The sequence below is a fragment of the Nicotiana tabacum genome, chromosome 5 (genome assembly GCF_000715075.1).
Source record: "Nicotiana tabacum cultivar K326 chromosome 5, ASM71507v2, whole genome shotgun sequence".
NCBI classification, from domain to species: domain Eukaryota; kingdom Viridiplantae; phylum Streptophyta; class Magnoliopsida; order Solanales; family Solanaceae; genus Nicotiana; species Nicotiana tabacum.
Genome location: NC_134084.1, coordinates 36,386,004 through 36,395,240, shown reverse-complemented (window position 1 = coordinate 36,395,240; position 9,237 = coordinate 36,386,004). Strand labels below are relative to the sequence as shown.

The 9,237-nt window shown below is 36.1% G+C and overlaps 1 protein-coding gene across 5 annotated transcripts; it reads right to left on the bottom strand.

Moving 5' to 3' along the window:
- Window positions 1-3,980: 3,980 nt before the first annotated feature.
- Window positions 3,981-8,816, bottom strand: LOC107785856 (BTB/POZ and TAZ domain-containing protein 3-like). Of its 5 annotated transcripts, none has more exons than XM_016607249.2 (7): window positions 8,665-8,800; window positions 8,373-8,452; window positions 7,233-7,621; window positions 7,012-7,142; window positions 6,302-6,608; window positions 5,217-5,530; window positions 3,981-4,515 (listed from the first exon to the last, which is right to left on the bottom strand). In XM_016607249.2, exons 3-7 carry the CDS (start codon window positions 7,572-7,574, stop codon window positions 4,401-4,403), a joined length of 1,209 nt encoding a protein of 402 aa, XP_016462735.1. In that variant the 5' UTR covers window positions 7,575-7,621; window positions 8,373-8,452; window positions 8,665-8,800; the 3' UTR covers window positions 3,981-4,400. The 5 variants fall into 5 exon arrangements, with proteins under 5 accessions (XP_016462735.1, XP_016462743.1, XP_016462755.1 ...); XM_016607257.2 differs by having other exon boundaries at window positions 7,233-7,580; XM_016607269.2 differs by lacking the exon at window positions 8,373-8,452 and having other exon boundaries at window positions 7,233-7,580; window positions 8,665-8,816.
- Window positions 8,817-9,237: the final 421 nt, after the last annotated feature.

Genomic DNA, 9,237 nt, shown 5'->3' with positions numbered 1-9,237 from the left:
GCAGCACGGTCACGCGCAGCATCCTCTTCAAGAAGTGCCAGAGTATCCCGGTCCACCACATTGGAATAGGAGGTGGCTGATATACGCACTTCCATGCATGATTTGAGCACTCGTGTGGACGCGATAGCTGACCGACAAGTCAAGTCGGAAAAGAAATTCATGGGTTGGCTGCGAGGTTTGGGGCGTGCGTGCAACGTGAACCCCGAAACCGTGTCTGATCAAGAGTGAAGCTCCAGGGAAGTCTCTTTACCTCACTGCTCTTTTCAATTTTAAGCCATGGGGACATGTCTTCTTTTTAAGTGTGGGGTGGGGGATTCCTTCATTGTATGTTGTATATAATTGTACAAATTGCCAGGTTATTTTGTTTGTCTCATGTTGACTTGATAGTTTTTGTTAAGAAGGAGTAGTTTCACTAATTTAAAAAAAAAACTGAAAAGAAAAATTATAGGCTCTTCCTGATGACGGATCTTTTAGACGACTTTTTTGAGGGAAGTGAGTCTAAAGAAAACGACAAAAAGATTTTTTAATTTTTTTAGGTAGTGTAGCAATTCCCCCTTGGTTTTTCTTTAAGCCGCGGTTCTTTTCCAAGGGTTTAGCTTGAACCAGGCATAGGTAGTTTTTATTTTTGTTTTTGTTTTCTTTTTGATTTGTAGATTAGGGTAATGGGCTACGAGCTATAAAATTGAAAGAGAACTCATAGCATTGACACACCTGAACACAATAGACCCTAGAGTGTAACGCTTAGTCCTAATTGTTGAATCTCACTGAAAGTGCCTTAATTTGTATGTTTGTACTGAATTGAATGCTCGTAATGGAGTGTCTTGATGAGCTGATCTGAATGAGTCATATGCCATGTGTGGTGAGTATTTGTGTAGTCCATGTATTGTACTTGTGTCTAGAACTTGCCCGGTATGTGAGTTGAAGCGAAATTTGAGGTGATGCTCGGTTTGAAAAATGATGTTAGGCTTTCTTTGACCTTTTTGAGCTTAATTGCTTATTACAAATAAAATATGTCCCTAGTTAACCCTTTTGAGCCTTCAGACTTTTTGTTTGGCACCCGCATTACAAGTCTATACCCTTTTGTTCTTAATTGACATTGTTTTGATCCTTTTACTTCTTAAAGCACTTTAATTGTGAGAAGAGCGCTAAAAGAAGTAAGAAGGAAATAAGTGTGGGGCTACTTTTGAGTGGAACCAATAAAAGGATGAAAGGTGCACTTATGTTGTAAACGAATACACCACTAGCAGAAATTGAGTGACAAGAAGAATAAACTTATCATAAAAAATAAAAAAAATAAAAAAAAAAGAGAGATGATTACATTGTGTTTTGCTTTAGCTAGTGGGAATGAATTAATAGAGTGCTTAAAGAAGAAGGGAGTATTTGTGGGATGATATTGTGTGTGAATGAGAAGTGGGTTGAAGAATTTGCGCTAAAAAAATTTGCTCGTGTGATGTGTTAAAGTGCTTAGGGGTTGAGTCACTATTCCTAAATACATCCTACCATTCCCTTAGCCCACATTACAACCATGAAAAAGTCCTAATTGATTTTGGATCGAGTTAGCCTACATTAGTAGAGATTTACATTAAGGGCAAGCTTATGGTACCAATTGCATGCATGTGACCTCTTTTGTGAGAGTGAGTGATTTCCTTGATATATGTGAGTATATGAATCGAATGTAATGGATTGAACTCAGTTTTTGTTGATGTAATTGTGAGGGCATATGAATCGTGACGGAGAAGCAAGTCTTGACTTCTGTGTAGAGTACTTTGAGGAAGTGTGAATATTGCATGGCACTTGAGAGTTGGCTTTGAGGCTAGGATTGTTCACTACTAGGCGTGATACATGTACATTGTTCTAGGTGTAGTGCGTTAAAGGAAATGGTTGAGTGAAGGATTCTCTAGAGAGTATAGTTGATTGCTCGAGGACTAGCAATGAATTAAGTGTGGGGTGGTGATAATAGGCGAAATCTAAGTGATTTAGCTATTGATTATGCTTCCGCTTGATTATATTCCGATGACATATTATGGTTAATTGATGAAAAATAGGCTCTAATTGTGATATGTATACATTGCAGGATGAGGAGCCTAAATGATGCTTTCAAGAGGAGATTGGAATGATTTATGAGCAAGAACAACCCCTAGGAGTCGAGTGTGCGCAAGGACGAGACGGAAAAATGGACAAAATCGAGCTACTGAAGCGCGCTAAGTAACGCGCTAACTTCCAAACTTCGCGCAATAGTTCGCGAGCTTTTCTGCCTGGAATCCAAGAGAGGCGCGCGAAGTCATGCGCGAACTCCGTACTTCGCGCAATAGTTCGCGCGTGTCCGATCCGGAGAAACGTTATTTAGGGATAAAATTGGAAATCTGGAGAGAAACCCACTTAACCTATATAAAGTCAAGCTCGCCCAAGGTTAAATTATCAAGTTTTTCATAGTTTAGAGGAGGAGATAGAGAGGCAAGGAGGAGTTTTGATCATCAAAGTCTTCTTTTGTTCTTTTGTTTTTGCTGTTTGTGATGAAATTGAACTTGTTTATGATGAACCTAGTATGAGCAGCTAAGACCCATTGTTCTACGGTCGTGGGTAAAACATGAATGTTATTGTTTGAAGTTTAATTTGACAAAATTGGTTTATCATATTGGGTTATTTATTTAATTTTCTTCTTAATTATTTTGCTGAGTAGCTAACAGTGAAATACTATCTACGAATCTTCAGTTGAACTCGAAAGTGGGAACTTTAGATTGCATATAGAATTAAATAGAGCAAGTTCTTGAACCTGGGCCTCGGGGAACGGATTTGCAATTGGGATAGACATATACCCAATTGCCTTGTTTGGTTGGAATACAGGAATTGTAAATGCGTTCTTGTTAATCTTAATTCCATAGACATATAGGCATTGAGTTGACTTGAACAGGCGAGTAAGAACTCGACAGATTCTTATGAGTAATATCAACCCTGTCAATCAATAACCTAGATAAATTGATTAGTCATTTTGAGCCAAGGACACAACACGATTGTATTACACCTGTGACCCTGGAATATCTTCTCCTATTGTTCATTACTTGTGATTGCTATCTGTTTGGTTACTTGCTTTGGTTAGATTAATTCTTTATAGTTAAGTAGTAAAACAATTACATATCTCTCTTATGAACAATCTCTTGGGTAGATAAAGAAATTGGGTTTGAATCAGTCAACAGTTGATCATAAGTCTTTGTGGGAACGATACTCTACTCACTACTCTATTACTTGACGATCACGTACACTTGCGTGAGTGTTTTTGGTCGCAACAGCAACAAACAGAATGGAAGAGCTTGATTAATTGTCTTGTTCTCCTATTGTGAGGAATATATAAAATATACAAGTCCAACTAAAGAAATAATAATGGAGACATTAAATACGAATAAAATCAAAGATTTTATCAAATACAGTACATGCACGGGATTGTAGATGCATCCTTGTGATGCAGAAGAACCACACAAAAATGAGAAAGGTATAAAATATTACTTCTACATCCTGAAAGAGATAATTGCCTCACACAAAGAGGAGTGCAAAAGCAAATAAAACCAGCCAGCTGAAGATTTGAGCAAGAATATTAATGACATGAAGCATTTTAGTGTAAATCAGAACCTAATTGTTCTAATAAAGACATTCTTCAATACTATTAAATATTTGTAGTAGTCAATACAACAAGCAAAATTAAAAGATTGCAGGAAAAAGAAAAAGCAAAATGCTGTAAGGGTCTTACTTCTTCCAAAATCTCTTGCTATACTTTTCTGGTATCTTGTTCAAAAAAAAAACTACGCGATGCCCTCATTTTGCAAGTGACATAGTGGTTGGATAATTTGATGTGCACTTTTATAGGGTATAAAATAAAGAATACAAAAAGACTCCTAGAAGATCAAAGGAAAAAAAAACTGAAATGTGATGAACAACCTGCATTACATTCACTGCTGTGGAAGATGAAAAATACAAAACTGCTTCCAGAAAATTATTCCTATTAATGATTAATCACTTACAGTTTGATGGAGTTATTACAGTAGAAACATACAAGGGAAAAAGAAATAAAAAGAGAGCATAAGACGAGTAAGAAAATTTGGGGAATAAATAAGGAAGCCTATTATAATGGGACTGGGGATTGTTCCCACGTTAATGTAGGTGTGCTTTTTTGGGATTTCTGAAAATGAAACAAATTGGAGGGCAATTTGGTCATTCAGTTTTTGAAGGATATTTTAGTAAAATAACTTTCACTAAATGTCTTCATACTTATAATATAGTATGCTGATATAGATATAGATATAGATATAGATAGATGAGTAGCTGTAATTTACACAGCTTGTATGGCCAGCTAAAATATTGGCCATATGTTGTTATAAGCATGATCATATTTACTATTCTAAAGGTCATTACAAATCTGCCCGCCTAGATGAGAATAGGCTCACTGCGTTCACTTTGCTCACTAAAACCTTCCACTTTGCCGCATCTTTCTTCGTTTGTTGCAGCATTTTCACCTTGAAGTGCCTAAAGCAATAAAATGACATTTGTTATGCTGTAATCTGTCCAAATATTGAAGTGAATGATACAAACAATAGAAAATAGGGATCACCCTTTAACTGGTATTTTTGTTCTCAAATTTAGAATCACTACTACTGCACGAAACATGCCTCCTTTTCTAATTTTGTGATGATCCCTAAAGGGTTCAAAAAGTTTACCAGAAATGTTCAACAGCTAAATATATGCATACCATGTACCTCGTAACAGTCATTTGCCGTCTTAAACCAAATATGGTGGTGTAAATGAGTAGTAACTTATAATCCTCCTCAAGAGACAGCCAATCGGAGTAGGGTTACACATTTAGAGACGGATGTTTTTTTAACTTTCATCACCCGACTTCATCTAGATGCTTTAGAGGTAGAGTTTTAGTTGTATAACAAGAGACAGCTTCAAAAATAAACAATGAGATAGTCCTTAATGCAAAGAAACATTTGTTTGGCTGCTGAGTAACAACAGAAGAATAGTTTGAAATACCGGTCTGCTTAAGTCAAACTAAGGCATCGAACCATAAAAAAAAAACAGTTCTGGCAGTTTATGTCAACAGCTGACATGTCATCATCTACTGTTTCACAAACCTCTCTATATGCATTTTAATTCTTTCTTGAATAAAAATCCGCATAAGTGTTTTTCTGCCAACAGAATATCACCAGAAAAATTATTTCACTTACCTACAAAGAGGAACTTTGCAATAGTCAGGTTCATCACAAATGCGTGAATGAAGCTCAAGAAGCTGCCACATTCGCTTGCAATGGACACATCCACCAGGAACTCTAATTTTGCAACTTGAGAAATGACGGACCAGAGTCTCCAGCCCCTTGCATGCTGGGAAACTACATGCCGCCTGGCTTGCTTTAAGCACCTTGTCACGAGGCCCAATTGTTCGGCACCCGTCTCTGCAAATGTGAACCAGAGCTTCCATAGCTTCATGCAGTTGTAAATACACCTTTTTCTCTTCGATTTTCTTCAGTCTATCTTGTTTTCTCTGGGGAGAAAAAAAAGAACAATAAGATTATCTATTTCTATTATAGCTTATCATACCAAAAGATATTCAATGTTTACTATATTATTTCTCAAGCACAAATTGCTTAGCAATTGCATGCACGACGCAAATAAACTCTCATGCATACCACTTAAAAACCAGGCACATGAATTAAGAAACAGAATTTATTTGCCCCCCCCCCCCCCAGTCGAAAAATAACTGTGGAACAAGAGGAAATGATCAAGATAAATCAAACATTTAGTTCATGTTTATTACTATATGTATCTTCAACGCGTGTATTTTCAGGATTAATGGCCATGTAGAATCTTTTGGCTATACCAAAATCTGGATAAGAAAAAGATTGCATCCATAAGCTGACGAACACAGTGCCTCATTGTAGATGTAAATTTCTATATAAAACTGGATGCACAAACAAGGGGTGCGACAATATCTTTCAGAGAAAGGGGTGCGACAAAAATAAGATAGCTATTTTGGCTGGCTTGTGTAAGTACTACATTTAGAGATGGATAATTATTGTCATATCTAGTGAAGCAATGATAAGATCAATGGCATGCTTTATAGCAGGAGAAAGTTCCCATTGAAAAGATGAAACAAAGTCAAGCACACATTGTTTTCCACATACTTTTTGGTCTTGATCCAATCAATCTACTCCAAATGACAAGGCATCTCAGTGAATCTGCGACAAGTCACTGGGTATTCAAATTATAAAGAAGAATGCAATATTCTCTAGACAAAGAGCAGTGACCATCTTACCGAATCTGCTTCAACAACGGATTCTAAAAGCTCCTGTTCAAGTACAGGATTAGCTTGTCTCATTACTTTCCAACCCTCAGTTGATGATATGTTCTTGAAGTTCCTCACAATCATACGGATGCAAAAGAGGGTAAGCCGTGGTGCATCACAGCTTCTCGCTAACTGAAGCACATCTATCACATTTTCCAAGTTCAACCCACCTTGTTCCAAATGGTTTATGCAAACTCTTTTAAGTGATGGTACTGAGTAGGCATGTGATACGACCAACAGATGCAGAACAAACTTCTTCATATCTCCTTCGTCGTAACTGCATAAGGTTAAAAATGTGACGTAAATAATTTCAATTGATGAATAGCTGCCATTAGAAATTTGAGTGAAAACTGTAACAAAAATTGCAAATCCAGAAAGGTAAAACATCCCCCCCCCCTCCCCAAGGAAGTACAACTTCTAGTGACATATTACCAGGAGCATTCTTCCTTTAACTTTATGTGTATGTGTGCAGAAGTACAAGGAAAATAAGTTTGATATTGAGGATCTTCATAGATATGTGATGATATGTAAGCATTGTCCTTTGACTCGATTATTTCGTTAAAGAAAGTTAAAATTATGTGTCCCATTCTTATCATGAACATATGATAACGTTGGATAAAAACATTTTTATTAAACTCGCTAAAGATTCAGATAGCTAGGAGGTGAAAAGTCCTGCATACCAGGCTGAGTAGAGGAAACGGATGAATGCAGAGACCGCATCACAAGGTACCCCAGGGATTTTTATGCATCTAATACCATTCTTTACTTTGGATTGCTGCAGGAAATTCCCCAACACTGGAGATGCAACACTCTATGAAAATCATAAGGAAGAAAGTATAATAAATAATGGGCATCATTAACAAACAAAACCTGATAGACAAATTCAACTAAACATACTGACCAGAAGGGCATAATGAGCCGGAATAAATGATCCATCGTCTGTAATAATATGTACGTCTGCTCCATATCCTTCTTTGAAGAGCTTGTCCCATGTATCTTTTGCTTCTTTCGGGACACAATCAGAATTAGAAAGTTGTCGAGGATTAGTGGCTTTTGAACAAATTTTACCGGGAGCCGAAGGGGGATTCGGAATATTAGGTAGATTACAAGCTAGAGAGCTTGGATCTTCAAAGAATTCTATGCTGTCTACTGTCTCTTCTTCTTCTATGCGTATCTTGAAGGATCCACCGAAAGATTCAACAGCTGATGATAGCCAAGGGGTATGCACGTCTGGCGATGCCATCAATTACTACTCCAAATAATTAGTCAACAACGAAATGTCAGGATCACCTATTTAATGGAAAAAATGCAAGTTACAAAACTTTCAAGAACATAGGAATATCTAACAAACAAGATATCCATTATATTATAGCAAATGTAGTTCAAACAATACAACCCAAACCAACATTTCTATGCTGCTGATTAGTACCCACCATGCCAAAGTAACAACAACAAACCTAGTGAATTCCCACAAGTGGGGTCAGGGAGGGTAGGGTGTACGCAGACCTTACCCCTACCCGGAAAGGGCAGAGAGGTTGTTCCGGTTAGACCGTCGCTTAAAGAAAAGATGAAAAGAAGCCGTGGAAGCAAGCAATAGCAACAGCAAGATATTAAGAAAACCGAAGCAAAAGATAGCAATCAATCAGTAGGTAGTAACAACAATATAGGAATAAAAAGATACCATACTAACACCAAAAGAAAAAGTAAAACGCTCGACTACCTACTAACTTTCTACTCTTATCCCCGACCTCTACACGGATCATGTCGTCGACCTCCACACCCACCATGCCAAAGAAAAAGAGAAAAAAAGAAAAGAAACCGACATCCATCTAATTGGCATTTTAATCAAATAAAGGGGAATGGAAACAAATAAAAGAATAAAAGCTCAAAATCGCCAACACTAAGAACCTTTAAACATATTGGATAAAAGCTTTATACTAAGTTTCCCTTTCGCTTTAATCGACTTTTCTTGCCTTCGAAGTCAAGACTTGGCAACCCTTTTAACTTAATGTATTACTGTCTAAACAACTCAAAAGCATACCTTATAGTAAACAGAAAACTAAAATCTCTATAAATTGTTCAGGCTTTCAGTTGATATCCAGTGTAGCTGTGCATTAAAACCTGTATAGTTAAAATATTAATCAAACAAATTTGCATGAATATATCTCATAGCAGACAATTCTGATCTCAATTTTCTGTCACTTGAGCTAAATAAAGGGTGTGAGAAAACCAGAGGAAATTATTCTGATTTTCAAGAATTAAGGGGAACAAAAAAAAGAAAATGAAAAATTCTGTTCCATTGATAAAATTAATAGAAGAACTGTTAAACTTACATGAATGAATAAATCTGAAATATGGGTATGATAAATTTATTTTTTGCAGAAAAGAGAGAGTGAACGGGGAAGACGTGTGGGTGAGCGAGAAGAAGAGAAGTTAGGAAAGTATTATGAGGTGCAGAGATATAGGACAGAAAAGGAAAGGGGACACGAGTCTAATTAATACGTACAGAATCTTATACTACTATATTACTAGTAGCAGTACATTAATTGTGTTTACTTTTTAGTTTCGTCAGTAATCTCATTTTTTAAGTTATATATGGTGATAGTGTAAATATTTATTATAGGAGTATTACTTTAATTAATTATAGGTATTATTTGTACACTATATCCCTTTACAATTTTAAAAATAAAGAAAATAATCTCTTTAGATTTTTTATATATAAAAATAGAGATACGCGTAAAAATAAATTTCTCATGTGTAAAAAAAGAGCTAGGATCATAAAACAAAAAATAAATTTGTAAAGAGTCACAAACTCAATTGACATATTATAGCACGTTAGTTTTATTTTTATTAAATTATTATATATTTTTCTATCCAAATTTGCCTGTCATACTTTTTTTTAAAAT

Coding starts and splice junctions, on each gene's coding strand:
- LOC107785856 (XM_016607269.2), bottom strand. CDS start 7,574: ATGGCATCGCCAGACGTGCATACCCCTTGGCTATCATCAGCTGTTGAA. Junction 7,143..7,232: donor CGGCTCATTATGCCCTTCTG/GTCAGTATGTTT, acceptor TGATTTTCATAG/AGTGTTGCATCTCCAGTGTT. Junction 5,531..6,301: donor CCGTTGTTGAAGCAGATTCG/GTAAGATGGTCA, acceptor TTTTCTCCCCAG/AGAAAACAAGATAGACTGAA.